A 17,662-nucleotide genomic window follows, 5' to 3' on the forward strand; every position below is an offset into this window, starting at 1 on the left:
CCCCTACCCACTAAATAATACCCCAATAAATAACATCACCCACTGACCCATGTCCCCGAGCACCGCATCCAACCTCTCCTTACCCCCCCACCCCAAGGGACGGCGATGCCACCACCTCCCTGGGCAACCCATCCCAACGCCCTTCCTGAGAAGGAATTTCCCCAAATTTCCAACCTGAACCTCCCCTGGGTTCATCCCACCCTAAAAGGGGGGACACTTGGGGACACGCACACCCCCGCCCCAAGCTCCTGCTGGGCTCCAGGATCCCGCTGGTGACCCACACCCCAAATCCAGGAGGGGCTCCGGAGGGGCACAGAGCCCCCAGCTGGGGGATGGGGGGGGGAGTGGGGGCAACACCAGGATCCCCCCCTCGCTGTCCCCATCCCCATAGCAAGCGGTGCCGGGGGGGGGGACACAATGGGGCGGACAATGGGGTCCCCAAGCCCCGGAGGGGCGCCGGGAGCGCGGATGGGAGACAATGGGAAGGGGGGGGGGGGCCGGGAACAGAGGCCGGGGGGGGGTCGGGGGAGGCTCGGGGAGCGGCGGGGCCTTGGGGGCCGCTCCGTTGGGAGCCGGGGCTTCCTCCGCCTCCTCCTCCTCCTCCTCCTCCTCCTCTTCCTCCGCCTCCTCCTCCTCCTCCTCGGCCGCCGCCGCCGCAGCAGCCCCGGGATTTTCGTGGCGCTGGGCGCGGGCGGGGGGGGGGCGCGCACAAAGGTGCCCAAATGGTGAGTGGGGGGGGATTTGGGGGGGGGTCCCGGGCTGGAGGGGGGGGGGGGTAAACGGGGAGGGGGGAGCAGCCTTAGGGCCGGGCCTGCCCGAGGGCCTGGGAAGCCGGGGACTTTCCTGGGGCCGCGGCCGGGCTTGGGAAGGCGCCGCTGGGCGAGTGGGGGGCGAGCGGGGGGCGAGTGGGGGGCGAGCGGGGGGCCAGGGGTGGGCGGCTGCTGGGAGCCCACGGGCGGGGGTGGGCAGCGGCAGCCCCCCAGCTCCCAGCCCCGCCACCGCTCGCTGGCTTCGCCCCGGAGCCCCCCACCCAGCTGCGTGCCCCCAATGCGCCCCCCCCCAGCTCCCCAGCACCGAGGGGCTGCATCGCGGGGGCTCGGAGCCCCTCGGTGGGCAGCGAACGCAGCCGGCACCCCCGCACCCCCCCCTCCCTTGGGACCCCTGCGTGGGGTGCAGGAGGGTGCCCGGGTGGTGGGCGAGGGGTCCGCAGCTCGCTCCGTCCCCTCCCCACCCTGCGGTGCTGGGTGCGTGGCTGGGGGTGGGGGGGGGGGGCAGCAAGGTGCTGAGCTGCTCCCCCCCCCTCCCAGCCACGCTCACCTGCTCCCGGCGGAGCCCCGGCCGGATCCTGAGCCGGTTTATCTTGGTCCTGGTCCTGGCGCAGCGCCCTGAGCCGCCTGGGAGTTCCCTGCGATCGGCGAGCGCAGACACCGGCCCTGCTGCCCCGGCTGGGGCGAGAGGCTTCGTTTCCCTTGGGAGAGGGAGTAGAGCCTGTTCCCCCCCCGCCACCACCACCACCAAAGCCCGCGGGCCGCGGTGTAATAAGTGAGGCGGAGGTTTAAAAAAAAAAAAAAAAAGGAGAGAAGAATTAAATATTATCTGCACGGAGCCTCTGGGGACGGCTCTTGCTTAATCACAGCAATTCGGGATCGTGCTGGGGCTGAGCTGGGCTCCGAGGCAGCCTGAGTCAGATGCGATCTCCGGGCTTCTCCTGGGGATTTGGGGCTGCCTTTGTGCTGGGGGCGAGCGCGGGACCCGAGCGGATGATTTAATTAGCAGATGACTCCGTCGGAGGCAGAGGTAGCTCCGAGCTTGGTTGGTAAACCCAGGGGTGCCCATCGCCACGGGTGGGTTTGGCCTTTCTGCTCTCCTCCGCAGCGAGGCAGAGGCACAGATCCAGCCATCGGCCCCGCCAGGGCTCTGCCCGACCTCCGAGCGCTTCCCAGAACATCAGGCCCAGGATTTGGGGTGAATTCGGCTCCTTGCAGAGCCCGGAGGGGTTCCCTTCCCGCAGCTTGGGGTGCTTTGTGCTGCTGGTCCCGGTTCTGCCATGGGTTCCTGGGGAATTTGGCCACCTCGGCGCAGCCAGGAGAGGGGGAAAGTGGGGTCTCTTGGTGGCAGTGGGGGACATTCAGCAGCCAGGGCTGCCCGTGCTGAGCCCCACGCCGTGATGTGGGGGGATGGAGCCTCCTGCTTGCCCCTAGGGACCCCATCCCATGGGGCAGAGGGTGCGAGGAGCTAACGGGGCGGAACAGCCCCACAGACGGGCTGCCATCCCCATTGCTCCTTTAACAGCACTCATCGTTCCTACAGGGACTTGGGGTCTCGGGGGCAGCCGCAGGTTCCCGTTATCAGCCCAGCGGGGCTCCCAGGAACTTTCCTGGGATGTGGTGTGCTCCAGGAACACTCCTCCATGGCTGGCAGCGTGCACTGGTGTTTGGATGCTGAGCAGGGACCCAGTGCTGGCCATGCCAGGGGAAAGCTGCTCCATCCCGGGGCATTCCCTGCTGGAAAGGGTGACCCGGAGAAGGGGGGCTTCTGGCACGGTTTGCCTGGTGTTTGTCGGCTCTTCCAGGCTGGCTTCAGCCATTTGACTGATCAAATGTTTCTTGCTTGGATCAGATCGCAGACAATGGGGCCGGAGGGGACACGGGGGAAGGCAGGGAGCCCATCTCGCCGGCTTCAGGCACGGCTGAAGCAGCCCCAGGTCTTTGGGCTGAGCTGATTTGAGATTTCAGGTCTGCTTCCCCAGGGCCGGCGTGCCTGGCAGATGCTTTATGGCTTTATTGTCCGGCCAGGATGCTGGGCAGGGGGCCTGGGAGAAGCGTGCGGCGAGGGCACCGCCGTCCTTGCCTGGCTGTCCCCGGGGTCAGAGCCGTGGTGTCGTGGCCCGCCAGCGGGCATGGGGTGACGGCACGGTGCCAAAGTCCCCACAGGGCCAGCTGCCAACATCCCTGGCCCCGGACAGACCCCGTCTCTGCTCTGTTTCTCGGGGCTCTGAGACGTGGATCACACCGTCTGCCCGCCGCAGCCTTGCAGGATTTAGCGCCAGGCACTCGAGCGGATTAAGCGGAGCTGGGAAACATCCACAAGTGGGGTTGTTTACCCCGCCAGCGTCACTTTGGGTCGGGGCTGGTCCTTTAGGACATCGCAAGGCTTCCCGTGAGGCTGCCGGAGAGGCCACTAAGGTAAAAGTGCCATCCTGAACCACGCATGCTGTGGGAGAGCCCTCACCCTTTCTGAGCACCCTGCAGCCCCGCTCGGACCCCGTGCCCACCAGCGAAGCAGCCCAGGACCGTGGTGTTCGGGTTCTCCTGCACACCAGGACCTTGGGGTGGCCGCGGGGTTGTCACCCTGTGCCTGCGTCCCCGCGGGAGGCACCGCCGAGGGAGATGCTGCGAGGCCGTGGGTGCAGGGCTGAGCCCCCCGCGTGGGGATCTGAGCCCGGGAGGGCAGAGCAGGAGCCGGTGAGGAGCCGTGGGGTGCGCAGGGCGCCGCAGTTAGGCTCCCTTGGTGCTGCGGCGTTTTGCAATGCAAATGGCTTTCTCTTTGCAGCCAGCCCTTCTCATGCAAATCCCCTGGGTTTGGTACATTTTCTCCCTCCGGTTCCAGACCTGCCGCAGCCATTTTTTTACCTGTGCATCCCGGCACGGCCACCGCCGCCTTCGCCCCATAAAGCAGACCCAGTGCCCGGGAGAGGCTGGGCTTTGTCCCGGAGCTGCGCAGTGGGAATCCCCCGAGCGCTCGGAGGGACTGGACGTTCCTGTGGATATTGTAACAATCCCGCGTGAGCGTAATTAAAGCTGACAGTTGGGAAGGGATATTAAACGTTCTGCATCCAAGCTGACGCTGAGCAATTTGAGATCAGAATGGGACCCCATGGGGGAATGGGATTAAGCTGCTCGGGCTTCCCATGGGCCTTTTGCGCGTCCCTCTGAAGCGCCTGCTTGTGCCAACGGACCGGGGACCTCTTCCAGCGTGGAAGTTTGCAGATTCCTCCTTGGGAACGTGGTGGTGGCATCTCCAGAGCCTCGTGGGGCCGGGACTGGACCAGTTTCCCTGAAACGTCTCCAAAGCACATGAGGAGGGTTGGGGCTGCTCCTGCAAAAGCCCATCTCGGGGGACTTCAGCATCCGACGGAGCCGAGCAGCCCCTGGCTTCTTCCCCAGCACGAGGCTCCCCAGAGGCAGCAGGAGAGACACGGCGTGGACGCAGCTCAGTGAGGAGATGCCAGGCTGGATGTGGCCCAGAGGGCTTGGGGAGAAAAGGGTTTGTGTTTGCACTTCTGGAGGGAGCGTGCAGATGAAGGGAGCCGGGCGAATTCCCCCCAGCCCCTCGGCAGGCTTGGCTAGACGTGGCTGTGCTGTAGCAGGGGGAATGCTTCGCCGAGCGGTCCCCCAGCTCCTGCCTGGGGAAGGCTGGAGCCCGTCTGCCCTCTCCACGCAGAGGACTTCAGGCAGCGCCCACAAAGCTTCCTGCACCTTGCACATCACCCGCGGACACCCAGCGCCATGCTGCCAGGAGCCTTCTCGGAGACTCAACCACGTCCCCTCCCTGTCCCCATCACCTCTGGCTTCCCCGATGGCCTTGGGGCTCCACCGGGATGGTGGCAGCTGGCCCTGCAGGGGACAGAGGCGGTGGCTGGCTGGGGATGGTGCCCATTGTGCAGAGCCAGCAAGGCGTGGTTGTGCAGCCAAGCGAGCAGACGTGCAGGGCGCTGGGCTCGGCAGACCCCAGCACCAGGACCAGGAGCTGCCTCCGGTCCCAGGCTGTGGCAGAGCTGGGGCTGGTTTTGGAGGTGTGACGGGGCTGGACAGGCTGTGCCCTGCTGGCTTTTCCACGGAGGGATGCTCGCTGTGCTGCTCCCTGCACCCAGCTCCCTGGCGGCAGCTCCAACAGCCCGAAAGTCACAGTGTGCAGCAGAGCTGAGGCTCACGTGAGGTTTTCTGCCTGTCCTTAAGTGTTTACAGACACCAGCTTGCGGTGTGCCTCAGTTTCCCCATCTCTGTGGCGGGCAGAGGTGTGCTGCCAGCCCTCGGGGCCCCTTGAGAGCACGAACAGCGTTGGAGCCGTGTGCCAGGATCCAGGACCCCGGCGTCCACCCCACGGTGCCCACCACAAGGCTGCCCACCGCCTGACTCAGTTTCCCTTCTTCTGGGAGGAAGATGCTCTCCTCAGCGTGCCGGTATTCCCTGCCGCTATTCCTGCTCGGCTTCGCCGGTGGGAAGCCAGCTCTGGTCGGCGTGCAGAGGGTTGCATCCACACCCGTTTTGGAACCACATGAGAGCATCATCGTCTGGCGCCGCTATCTCGGTGATCGATCTGGATTCGCAGATGCTTTGCACCAGTGGTGGAAAGAGCACCACCGTGGTGCAGTGGTGTAAAGGCACAACCCGTGGTGTAAAGGCACGGCCTTACGGGCATTTAGCAACCAGGTGGAGCAGTTCAGTAGCTGGCCAGGCTGCTCCCGGTGACCCCATGGGGTTTGGGTTCTGGGTCTCGGTGGACGCCCTCCAACCTGCCCCAGGGCAGAGCAGCCCCGGGCTGGTTCAAATCCTCCTTGGCAGGGATGAGGGGAGTGGAGCTGCCAGGCTGTGTCCCTTGGGAAGAGCTGCCTGCTGCCAGCAAATGTCCTCTCTTGGCTCTTGGAAGCTCGTGGTCTCGGGGACGGGGTGGATGAGGCGAAGGTCGGTGCCCCGGAGCATGGTTTTGACTGGGAAGAGGAGTGGGTTTGCCTCTCGGGCTTCTCCCTGGAGCTGTTTAAAGCGAGAAAGGTTTCGCGTGGAGGAGCACTTGGGTCTTTTTGGGGGGCATTTGGAGGCAAGCAATAGTTGAGGTTGGAGATTTGTGGACTCAAAAGGCAGGGGAGATGGCGGCAGCTTCTTTCTGACCGCCCGCAGGATGTGCGCCCCGGAGCCCCAGCCGAGCTCTCTCTGCTTTGAAGCCCGAGATGTGCTTCAGCAGCATCCCGAGAAGCCATCCAGTCTGGACTTGAAGATGTCAAGAGATGGCAAATCCTCTCCTCCCCTGGGGAGTTTGTTCTAATGGTTAATCACCTCGCTATTAAAAATGTGAGTTTTCCTCCTCATTTGCCTGTGTCTGGCTTTTGCTCCCAGCCCTCGGCGGTTGCTCTGCTGGCTCGCAGAGGCCGGGTAAGGCGAAGCCGCTTCTCCTCCCGCAGACGAGGCAACCATTTCCAGCTCCACCTGAGCCCCCGTGCTGCCGAACCGGCTCCTCACTCTGCCAGGCAAACTCTTCTTTTTGAACACCACCAACAATAAAAAAAAAAAAATCCCTTTCTTCCCCGCCGGAGCGGCCAAGCCCCTCGCTCCTCCAGCTGCCGTGAGAAACGCCGCGCTGCTTTGTACTTGGAGCCGGGCACCACGGCAGCTGCCTCCGCCTTCTCCAGGGACATCGCGAGGCGCCAGGGAAAGCTGGAAGAGTCCCCGGGGTGCTCAGGCTGCCCGGGGGCTGTGGAGGTGTTGGGGGTGCCGGGCTTGGCGCTGCGCCCCTGGGGAATCCGCTGCTTGGGGCAGGAGGAAGAGGAGCTCCGCCGTGAGCCCGTAGCCTCTGCTTGTGATCGAAGGGCCTGGGCCGTTCCCGTGGCTAATTGCCCGCTCCCGTTAGAAATGCCTGCGTGGTTTTTGTCCTGGTTCGTTGAGGGGTGGTCCTGTGAGGGGTTTTTGGGCATTGCTGAACCCACAGGGCTGTTGGAGGGCTGTGGTCCCTCAGGTCGCGGGGATGCGCCAAAATCCCCTTGTGATTTTGGCTGAGGTTTGAGAGACTGAGTCTGGATGGGGCCAGGACCCCGAGGGGATGCTGGAGGGGGCTGTGTCCCTTCTGTAGGGTCACGGTGAAGGGCAGCAGGGAGGTGGCACCGGCTGCATGATGCCAGAGAGTGGGGCTAGGGGCACGACAGGGACGCAGAGGTCGAGGGTGCCGCACTGTTCCCTCTGCTGGGGCGTTCTGCAGCGCGATGCCACCAGAGCTGCCTGATGCCACCACGGCTCTGCGGGGGCTCTTGTAACCAGTGACATCCTCAGTGAGCCCCATCCCTCGCTGGTGGCTGGGCAGTGACATGGGGACAAGGACATCAACTCATGGTGGACACGTGCTGGGGTGCAGGACGCTCACGGTCCTCTTCGGCGTGACAATCCGGGGAGCGATGCGTCCCCAGGGGAGGGGACACCGCTCCTCCTGGCCGCTGCCGGGGCCAGAGATGCTTCTCTGCTCATCCCCTTCCCTTTTTTTTTCCCCCCAGCTCGGAGCCTCGGCGCGGACGCCCGACCCGTGAGCGGCCCCCATGCCGCGGTGGCCGCCAGCTGGATGCCGTCCCCGCCGCCCGCTGAGGATGCCCCGAGCGCCCCGGTGAGCGCCCGCACGGGGGACAGCGCCCGGCTCCAGCCCCAGCGCCCCTCCGGTGAGTCCCCGAGCTGTCCCCTGAGATCCCTGGGGACCGAGCTGTCCCCTCCTCGAGCCCCTCCGTGGCGCTAATGAATAGGGTCGGGGGAACAGCCCAGCCGTGGCCCCCCTGCGCCGAGCCGCCGGCCCTCGCATTGTTCCTGCCAGAAACCCGATGCCGGCCTCCCAACAAAGCCCAGAAGAAGGGGAGGGGGGGGGGGGCTGGCAGGGGGGCCGGGGGGGTCCCTTTCTCCCTGCCCCTTCCCCCATCGCTCGCTGGGGACGCCGGGACGAGCTCCCGGCCCCGTTGCCATCTCCTAGACAACCGGCGTGGGGGGGCTTTTGTCTCCATAGTGATAAATGTGCGAGCATCCAGCATCTGGGACAAAAGGGTGTCCCCCCCCCTCTGTCCGTGTGTCCCCCCCCCCTCCAGCCTTGCTTCTTTTTCCCCTCCTCGATCCCCCCTCCCCGAGGCCTCGGAAAAGAGGCCAGAAGACATTTGGGTTTTATTTGGGCGAAATGGCATCGCCCTGGGAACGCGCCCAACCCCGCGCACAGCCGGCTCGGCCCCCACCGCCGGCACCCCCCCGGCACGCAGCGGGGTGGCCGGGTGCTCACTCAGGGTGCTGGGGATCCCTTACAACCCCCCCCACCCCACCCTCCAGACATCATCTGGGTGCTGACGGGGGGCTGCGAGCCCCTCAGTGGGGTTTGGGATGGCCCCGCAGAGGTGTCACCCGTCGGGGGGACACCGTGGTGGCTACCGTCTCGGTCCAGGTCCCTTCCTGGTGTGAATGCTCCAGGGGGGCTGCGAGCAGCTCCTGTGCTGCCGATGGGCTGAGGGTATAACGCAGCCATAAACCCCACAGCGTTCTCCCAATCCAACAGAGACACGGCCCTATAAGCAAGCGCAGGTGGGCATAAGGCGCGCGTCCGGGCGGATTTACGCAGCAGCGGCGCTCAGGGAGATGTTGGGCGCTGCTGCACCGGGCTGGGGGCTCATCCGGGGGCTCCTGACCCCATCCTCGAAGCCGCCCCCCCAGCCTGGAGACCCCCTGGCCCTGCTGTGCCCACGGGGGCTGCGGGGCCCGCATTGATCCGGGTGTGAGATGCCGAATCCGTGCCGGGAGACTTGTTCGGGCAGAGCCCCAGACTGCGAGCCGGGCCTGCAAGCTTGCCTGCGCCAAGTTATTCATTCTTTTTTTTTTTTTTTTTTTTTTTGTTGTTTTTGGGTTTTAAGTTTGGCCCCCACCCCAGGCACTCTCCTGGCAATTAAAATAACGATGGTGATGTTCATTAAAAGGGTAAATCACCCGAAACAGCGCAGTTAGAAGCTGAGCGCTAATAAAGGGAAAGGTGGTGGTCCTGCACCCAGCTGGGGTTTAAAATAGAAAATGTCCCAAAATGACCCAAATTCCTTCATCCTTTCCCCTCTGAAGTCCTGTCCCCGCTTTAAACCTGGATCCACAGGGACGGGGCGGGTGGTGGTGGCGTCCTGGTGGTTGCAGTGGGGGCACCCTGGGGTCCCCGGGCACAGCTCCGGGGGCCGCGACGGTGCCACCGACCCTTCCCCGTCCCCTCCGCAGGTGGGCGCACCGATTTCTCCTGAGCCGAGCCCAGCCCAGTGTTCAAAATAGAGTCCCTCAAGGTGACAGTCGACTTCCTGAAGGTGCCCCTCGGCCTGAAGAAGCCCCCTTTGAAGGAGGCCTTGGCGGCCATCCCGGGGCCGGGGAGACCCAAGCCCCTCGGCGTGGAGCGGCACAAGCCCCGGCGCGCCGACACCATGGACAATGAGTCGCAGTACTCGGGCTACTCCTACAAATCCGGGCACTCCCGCAGCTCCCGCAAGCACAGGTGAGAGGAGCTGGCGTGTCCCCGGGGGTCCCCTGTCCCCAGCGTGGGCGCGCACCCACCCTGCTCCCCTCTCTGCCCCTCTCCAGGGACCGGCGGGACCGGCACCGCTCCAAGAGCCGGGACGGGAGCCGCGGGGACAAGTCGGTGACCATCCAAGCGCCAGGCGAGCCCTTGCTGGACAACGAGTCGACGCGGGGGGACGAGAGGGTGAGGATGGGCAGGGGGCTGCCGTGGGGCCTGCCGGGCTTCACATCTCCTCCATCCCTGCTCCGGAAAGGGGCAGGAGCTGGCCCTGCACTTAGAGCAGCCCCAAATCAGAGCCAACCTCAGTGGCGCGGACCCAGCCCACGTCGGGGCTGGGAATTGGGGAAGGGGACGACTCCAAGAGCCCCGGAGGGTGCTGCCGAGGGTGGGAGCTGCGGGGGGGTCCCGGCGTGCCTTGCCCGCCCCCGGGGAGCAGTGGAGCCGGTCGGGCTGGCCCTGGGCAGGCTGACAGCACCTCGGGGCGCTGCCTCCGTGTGCCCGCGGCGAGGGCGGGGGAGCCAGACGAAAGGGGACGGGGAAGGGGACGGGGCTGTCGTGGTGTGGGCATGCAGCTGGGGTGGGCGCGGGGTGCCCGCAGCTCGCTGCCCGCTGCCCAGGGTGGAAACCGCCTTTGGGATCAGCTCCCTTGGGATCTGCTCCCTCCGGATCCGCTCCTGCTCCTTGCTCGGCGCCTGCGGGGCGACGCCGGCTCGGCCCTGCCAAGGTTTAATAACCCCAGCCCCGTCCCTGGGAGGATCAAACGGATGAGCGGGTTTGTGCAGCCGGTCGAGCTCTCTGCTGCTGGTGCAGGACCTGCAGCCCCCGGGACGGTTCCTGGAGCCCAAATTTCAGCAAAATCCCCCTCTGGGATGAGAGATGCTCTGGACAGGGCACTGCAGCGACGATGGGGACCAGGCTGGGCGCCAGTTCCTCCAGCCACCGCAGAGCACAGACCCTGGCTTTAATCATCTCCCAGCCACCTACACGGGCACCTCCAGCTCTTTCATCTTCCCCCAGTACGGAGCCGGTGCCGCCGGTGCTGCCTGAGCCGCTCGAGGCCGCCCGCGCGCTCCTGCAGTGTCCAAGCAAAGCACTTGAAAGACGGCCTGGAAATACGGACCTGTCCTGCGGGGGCGGCCAGCACCTCTCCGCTCCCCCTGCCTCCAGCAAGCCCCCAGCTCGGGGGTTATTTCGCTGCTCCGGTTTGGGATGAAGTCGCCAGCCTGCAGAAATTCCGGGAGGAAAAATCCCAGCTTTGTCACATAGAAGGAAACCCCCGGCTTCAGGAACGCCGAGGTGCTGTGGAGCAGGACGCGAGGACGGACAGATGGATGGACAGACCCTGAGTGTGGAGGAGCAATGCTGGTGACGCCACCTCCCTTTGCTGAAACCACGTTTTAACTGGGAAGGGACCAAAAAGGGACGTCTCACTTCCACACCTGCGTGGCTTTGGTGAAAAAAAGAAACAAACGGGGCCAGGTCGGCCACGCTCTGGGATTGTGTCTGCTCCCGGTCCTGTTTTTGTATGGACAGGCTGCGCTGGCTGCTGGGGAGCTGCTGGGGTCTGGCGCCTGCCTGGGATTGTGCTGGTGAAGCTGGAGGTTGCATGGAGAGGTTTTACAAGCAGGGAATACGTCTGAGAACAGAAAAAAACAAACAAAAAACAGCAAAAAAAAGCCAAAAAAAAAAGCAGACTAAGCTTTAAGAAACTGCCCCGTCCCCCTGGCAGAGATGCGTACCCAAAAAGGGACTGCTGGCGAGCCGGCACGCGGCCACGAGCCCCGATCGCCGTCGATCTCGCCCTGCCCCGGCGCTGGAGCAGGCAGCGGCAGCCGGCGCGGAGGAGGCGGCAGCGAGGGTGTGTTGGGACGGCGGCCGGGCATGTTGGCTCTGGCCCCGCTAATGAGGGGATTTGCCTGGAAACAGGATGCCTTCCACTTGCAAAGCCGCTCTCGCCCGCGTCGTGCGCGGCGGGGCGGAGAGGTGGAGCGCGGCGCAGAGCCTCCAACGGGGATTTCCTGGAGGGTCCCGGCCGATTCGCCGTCCCCCCCCCCCAACCCCAGCTGCTAAATGGGGGTGATGGCACCGGTCAGCACGCCGGGCTTGGAGGTTTGGGGGCCGGAGGGGGATACCGGGTTGGGTTGGGATCTCGGGGTGGCAGGGCCCTCCTCCACGTGACCCTCTCCCCTTCCCCAGGATGACAACTGGGGCGAGACCACCACGGTGGTGACGGGGACGTCGGAGCACAGCATCTCGCACGATGACATTACGCGCATCACCAAGGACATGGAGGACAGCGCCCACCTGGACTGCTCCCGGCACCTGGGCGTCGCGCTGGCCGGGGCGCTGGCGCTGCTCGCCTTCCTCACGCCCCTCGCCTTCATGCTCCTGCCCCAGCTGCTGTGGCGGGAGGAGCTGGAGCCCTGCGGGACGCCCTGCGAGGGGCTCTTCATCTCGGTGGCCTTCAAACTCCTCATCCTCCTGCTGGGCAGCTGGGCGCTCTTCTTCCGCCGCCCCAAGGCTTTCTTCCCGCGCGTCTTCGTCTTCCGGGCGTTGCTCATGGTGCTCGTCTTCCTCCTCGTCGTCTCCTACTGGCTCTTCTACGGCGTGCGCATCCTGGACTCGCGGGACCGCAACTACCAGGGCATCGTGCAGTACGCCGTCTCGCTGGTGGACGCGCTGCTCTTCGTGCACTACCTGGCCGTGGTGCTGCTGGAGCTGCGCCAGCTCCAGCCCCAGTTCACGCTCAAGGCCGTGCGCTCCACCGACGGGGCCAGCCGCTTCTACAACGTCGGGCACCTCAGGTAAAGAGGGGCGAGAGGGACAGGGATGGGTTGGGGGGGACTCCCGTGGGTCTGGGTGAGCTCCAGTGTCGGTGCGGGCTGCGTTGCTTGCAGGACCGCGGTGCAGTCGTGGTGCTTGTGCGTTCCCGTGTGTGTTTTGTGTGTTTGCACGCGTGTGTGTCTGCATGCGGGTGTTTACGTGCACACACACGTTTTTATGTTTCTGTGTGTGCATCTGCATTCGTGCGTGTGTATTCGTGCTTGTGCATTTGCACCCGGGTGTGCACACGCTGCGTCCCGCTGCATCCCGGCACCGGAGGAGCCGTGCGTGTGCCTGCAGCGAGACCCCCGTGCTCCCTCCCCGTCCTGTCCCGGCTGTGTGCGTGCCCCCGATGGATGCTAACCTGCTTTTTGTGCCCCCGTGCCCCTGCAGCATCCAGCGAGCGGCCGTCTGGATCCTGGAGAACTATTACCACGATTTCCCAGTCTACAATCCTGCCCTCCTCAACCTGCCAAAATCCGTCCTGTCCAAGAAAATGTCCGGGTTTAAAGTCTATTCCCTTGGCGAGGGTGAGCTCCCCCCGTTCCCTTGGCTTCTCCTCTCGTTCTCCCTCCTCCCATCCCGGTGTTTTCCCCTCCGAAGGCAGCTTCCCGGGCCGGGCTCCGGGCGCCGAGCCGGTCCCTCTGGATTTGCGTGCGTTTGTCCCGGCCGGCGCGGGCGAGTCGGGTGCCGGTTCCCAGCCCACACCAGTAACGCCCTGCTGCAAGCAGCAGCAAGTCGAGCGCGGCCGCGGGACGGGGCTGTGCCGGCAGCGCTGGGAGGTGTGAGGAGGGCGGGGGGGGGACCCTGGGTGTCCGCTCCCCCAGTTCTGAGCTTGCCCCTTTCCCTGCAGAAAACAGCACGAATAACTCCACGGGGCAGTCCCGGGCCGTCATCGCCGCGGCTGCCCGCAGGCGCGACAACAGCCATAACGAGTACTACTACGAGGAGGCAGAGCACGAGCGCAGGGTGCGGAAACGCCGCGCCAGGTACGGGGCCATCAGCGGGGACAGGGCCCTGGGGACCCCCAGGAGCCATCCCAGGACCCCCCTGGGGTGCCAGGAGGGAGGGAGCAGCCCCAGGGCCACCTCCAAGAGCTGGAGCTGCTTTTGGAGCAGCACGTCGCAGGGTGCTGGGTGGTGTCCCCGCAAAATTGCTTTTGGGGTACGGGGCACGGGGCGGAGCTGTGGGGCAGGGGGGTGGCGAGTGGCTCCCTCGACCCCCAGGGCTCCTGGGGACCTCAGGACCGGGCTCTGCTGCCCCAACTGCCCCGCTGCACCTGTGGGCTGTGGTCTTCATGGAGACCCCGAGTGGCTGCGGCTGGAGGCACCGCGGGGTCCCTCGGGTCCAAGCTGTGCCCCATCGGGGCCGCCCAGAGCAGGGGGGCTCAGCACCACGTCCAGAAGCTTTCGAAGAGCTCCGAGGAGGAAGCCCCACAGGTTTTTTCTCCCGGCAGGCTCGTGGTGGCGGTGGAAGAGGCCTTCACCCACATCAAGCGGCTGCAGGAGGAGGACCAGAAGAACCCGCGGGAGATCATGGACCCGCGGGAGGCAGCCCAGGCCATTTTCGCCTCCATGGCCCGGGCCATGCAGAAATACCTGCGCACCACCAAGCAGCAGCCCTACCACACCATGGAGAGCATCCTGCAGCACCTCGAGTTCTGCATCACCCACGACATGACGCCCAAGGTGCGCGGGGGCACAACGGGACGGGACCCAGCCACCAGGGTTTCCCCACCTTGGCTCGGGGAGGGTTTTGCCCACGGCGTGAGAGCACCCCCCGGCAGGACGAGGGGTAGGGGGGGAGGCTTTTTGTGGCGCGGCGCAGCCGGAGAAGCGGGCGTGCCAGGCGGCGATGGATGGGGGCAGGTTCCCAGCTGCTGGACCTGCTGTGCTGGGATGCTTTTCCTGCAGGACCTGCTGAGCAGCTTGAAGCTGAAAAAAAAATATATATTAAAAAATAATAAAAAAAGGCAGAGGTTCACACGTCCGTTCCTTCCTGCAGGCGTTCCTGGAGCGGTACCTGAGCGCCGGGCCCACCATCCAGTACCACAAGGACCGCTGGCTGGCCAAGCAGTGGACGCTGGTCAGCGAGGAGCCGGTGACGAACGGCCTGAAGGACGGGGTGGTCTTCGTGCTGAAGCGCCAGGACTTCAGCCTGGTGGTGAGCACCAAGAAGATCCCGTTCTTCAAGCTCTCGGAGGAGTTCGTGGACCCCAAGTCGCACAAGTTCGTCATGAGGCTGCAGTCGGAGACCTCCGTGTGAGCTGACGAGGGATGGAGAGGGGCCGGGGGGGCCACCCCGCCTCGTCCTCCCCGCCTCTGCCGAGGCTCAGCGAGGCCGTGGCCGGAGGGCAGGACTGCGGCAGGCACCTGGAAGCAGTGCCCGCGCCTGGCCCCGCCACCAACCTGTGGCCACCGCTCGCCCTCCGGCTCGGGTCCCCGTCGGGCGAGCCGAGCCCCTTCCTCCTCGTCCCCGCGCTCCCCGAAACCCAGGTCCTTGTAGCAATCCCCCAGGAGGCGCATCCAGCGCAGGACGGTGTCGCGGCCGGGAAGGCGGCGGCGTCTCTCGGTGCCATAACTCAAGGGCTAACCCTCCGTTGAATTTCCTTCACCAGCGTCTTTGCAGCGCGGCCGGGTCTGGCGGACACCCCCCCCCCCCGCGCCCCGCGCTTTCCCGTTTTCTACCTGGCGACTGTCCTGCCTCTGGCCTTAAAGCACCGCCCGGCGTCCGGGGCTGGTTTTTAAAGAATCGAGACTTTTGGAGTATTTTGCAAACACCTCTGCGATCTGTGGCTGCTATGAACCCCTCCCCGGCCGCTGGGGAAGGACCCGAAGCGGCGATGCTGCCGCGGGCAGGTCCTCGCCTCCCCACCGTTTTCCACGCTCGCCTCTTAACAAAAGCAAGAGAAAGTCGGGGTTTTAAGGCAAAAAGCGGCTTTTCGGCGGCGGTGCGTGTGCCCCCGAGGAGATCAGCGTCCTTGCAACCCACCCTGCCAGCTCCGAGCACGGGGGGGGCTTTGCACCGTTCCTGCAGCGTGGCAAGAGCCCAAATTGTGCTGGAGTGGGGCAAAAATCATCCCAGCCTTGTCCGTGGCACCAGGCTGGCCGGTGAGGGTGAGGGGTTGCGGGATTTGGGGAGCACAGCACCCTTGGGTTTGCTGCAGAATGGCCCTAAGCACCCCTCGGGCTCCGCTGCTGGCCCCGGGTGGCTTCTTTGCAAAGGGTCTTGGGTCACCAAGGTCCAAAATCTGCGTCCTGCGGTGGAGATGGGGACGTGGTGGCCCCCGGGGGGGCTGAGCGAGGGGACCCCGCAGCGCTCAGACCCACGCCACCATTGCCGTGGGGCACCGAGCGCCTGCAGGGCCCCCGTGCCCACAGAAGCTTTTGCCTTCCCTTGGTTTTGTTAAGGTTGCAAATACCTCATGTGGTTGTTTTTTTTTTTTTCTGTTGTTTTTATTTGATTTTATTTTTTTCATCTGGCTTTTGTGCTGGGGGAGGCTCACGGGGGTGACCGCGGCACCCCGAGCCATTTGGGCTCGCTCGGTGGCGAGACCTGCCAAATTCCCTCGCTGTGACGCACACGTCCCACCCCAGGGGGGCTGGGGGCTTCCCCAGTAAATACCAGTACCGGAGAGAGGCTCCCCAGTGGATTTCAAGGGCTCGCCCAGCACAAGCTTGTGGGGGGACGCGGCGGCGGGGGGTGGGGGGCACCGCCTTTCCGAATTCCTAGGAAATCTCCATTTTTCTGGAGTTTCTGTGTTTTTATGGCCCCGCCAGGTCCCCGCCGTGCCAGCGTCCGTCCCACGCCAGCTTCCAGTCCCGTTTACACCAGCACCGCCGCGCCGGAGCCCCCCCGGGTGCCGGAGCCCCTCGGGGGGGGCTGGTGCCGCCGGGAGCCCGGTTTGGGGGTGTTTTACTGCAAAAAGACTTCAGTGAGTGAGAGTGGATGTTGTAGGCCTTGGGGGGGGGGCGGGATTTTCCACTTGGAGTTTAAGAAGAATTCACCTTTTTTCGTTCTTTTTTTTTTTTTTTTCCGCAGAGCCGAGCCCTTGTGCATGCGTGTAGAAAATTGTAAAATGTAAAATTGTTTTTTAATATATAAAAAGCTTGTTTTTACAGTTTGCAGTGGATCGAAGCATTATGGCAGTGTTAGGAAGTTGGTTTTTTGTCTTTTTTTTTTTTCATAGAGGATCTAATTTTTTTTTTTTTTAATAAAATAAACCCGTTGGACATATTTTTTTTTTTTTTTTGGCTTTATCTTCCCCCCCCAAACCCACTCCAAACCCTGCTCGGTGTGGGGTCGGGGCCTGATCCAGATCCGTGCCCTGCAGCAGCAGGAGGCGGCCTCCAGAGAGCGCTCGGGGAAACTGGTCCCTGCCCTAGGAGGATGCTCGGGACTCTTGGGGCCAAGGTTTGGGGTTTGGGGGGCCACGGTTTGGGGTTAACGGAGCCAAGGGTTTGGGGTTTTAGGGGTTTTATGGAGCAAAGGGTTTGGGGTTTTCTGGAGCCAAGGGTTTGAGGAAAGATCTGGGGGGTTATGGAACCCTTGGTTTGGGTTTAACGGAGGAAAGATTTGGGGGGTTATGGAGCCCTTGTTTTGGGGTTTCTGGAGCCGAGGGTTTGGGTTTTATGGGGCTAAGGACGGGGGATTTATGGGACCAAAGATTTGGGGATTGTGGAACCAAGGATTTGGGGTTTATTTGGCCAGCAGTTTGGGGTTTATGGAATCACAGTCTTAGGGTTTTTGGGGTGACACAGGTTTGGGGTTCATAGCCCCACATGCCTGGGGCTTATGGGGCCAAGGATTTGGAGCTAACGGGGATGGGGATTCGGGGTTTGCACGACAAAGGCCCTGGGGTGCAACTGGAGAAACTCCCAAACCCTTCGGGGCGCAGCCCCCACCTCGCCCCCCTCGCAGGATGCGCGCCCTGAGCACAGAGGCAGCGGATGCGCCGGCACCTGCGCCCCCAAAACACCCCCCCTGGCCCCCCGCTGATTCACCAGCACCGGGCGTCAGCGTTTCCTTTGGCTTTAGCACCTTTTTTCCCCCACTATCAGCTTCCCCGAGCATCACCTGCCCACCTCCCTCCCTGCACCTTACGTGGGGCTGTGCGCTGGCACCGGGGGGAGCAGAAAAAGGAGACGCCAAGGCAGGGACCAGCTTAACCCAGGGACCCGGGGATGTCACGGTGTGACCAGCCGTGGGGACAGCATCCATCCAGCTGCACGCATCGGGAGCTGCTCGCTTCCCTGCGATGGATTTTTTTGCTTCTCTGCCCTTCCCGGGCTGCCACCCACAGGGTGCCCCCATGGTTATTTCCAGCCCTCGCCACCTTCCCTTTTCTCTCACCCCGCCTTTGCCCCGTGATGACTTCAACGCTCAGCAAATGAGCTGCCGGCACGGTAGCTGCGTGGTTTCCCCCCCACCACCCTTTCCTGTGACTAATTAATCAGCCAAAAAACCTCCTGCCCCCGCAGCCCCCCCTTTTTCCCTCCGCGTGGGCCCGCAGCCGCCTCCGCTCCTTCCTAGGGCCAGGAAAAACTGACAGCTTGGCTGCGTG

General features: G+C 64.2%; 1 protein-coding gene across 1 annotated transcript; it reads left to right on the forward strand.

Annotated features, from left to right (window-relative positions):
* The first annotated feature begins 643 nt into the window (after nucleotides 1–643).
* Nucleotides 644–16,977, forward strand: VANGL2 (VANGL planar cell polarity protein 2). Its single transcript, XM_084500860.1, has 9 exons — nucleotides 644–725; nucleotides 7,259–7,417; nucleotides 8,985–9,252; nucleotides 9,339–9,459; nucleotides 11,473–12,080; nucleotides 12,493–12,629; nucleotides 12,953–13,088; nucleotides 13,556–13,787; nucleotides 14,104–16,977. The coding sequence occupies exons 3-9, from the start codon at nucleotides 9,182–9,184 to the stop codon at nucleotides 14,362–14,364; spliced, it is 1,566 nt and encodes a 521-aa protein (XP_084356986.1). The 5' UTR covers nucleotides 644–725; nucleotides 7,259–7,417; nucleotides 8,985–9,181; the 3' UTR covers nucleotides 14,365–16,977.
* The last annotated feature ends 685 nt before the right edge of the window (nucleotides 16,978–17,662 follow it).

Source organism: Aythya ferina (assembly GCF_964211825.1).
Source record: "Aythya ferina genome assembly, chromosome: 29".
Lineage (NCBI taxonomy): Eukaryota > Metazoa > Chordata > Aves > Anseriformes > Anatidae > Aythya > Aythya ferina.

What these genes read in the sequence shown, in the direction of transcription:
- VANGL2 (XM_084500860.1), top strand. Translation starts at nt 9,182, where the DNA reads ATGGACAATGAGTCGCAGTACTCGGGCTACTCCTACAAATCCGGGCAC. An exon ending in TACAACGTCGGGCACCTCAG is followed by an intron (nt 12,081 to 12,492) that starts GTAAAGAGGGGC and finishes GTGCCCCTGCAG; the next exon opens with CATCCAGCGAGCGGCCGTCT. An exon ending in AGTCTATTCCCTTGGCGAGG is followed by an intron (nt 12,630 to 12,952) that starts GTGAGCTCCCCC and finishes CTTTCCCTGCAG; the next exon opens with AAAACAGCACGAATAACTCC.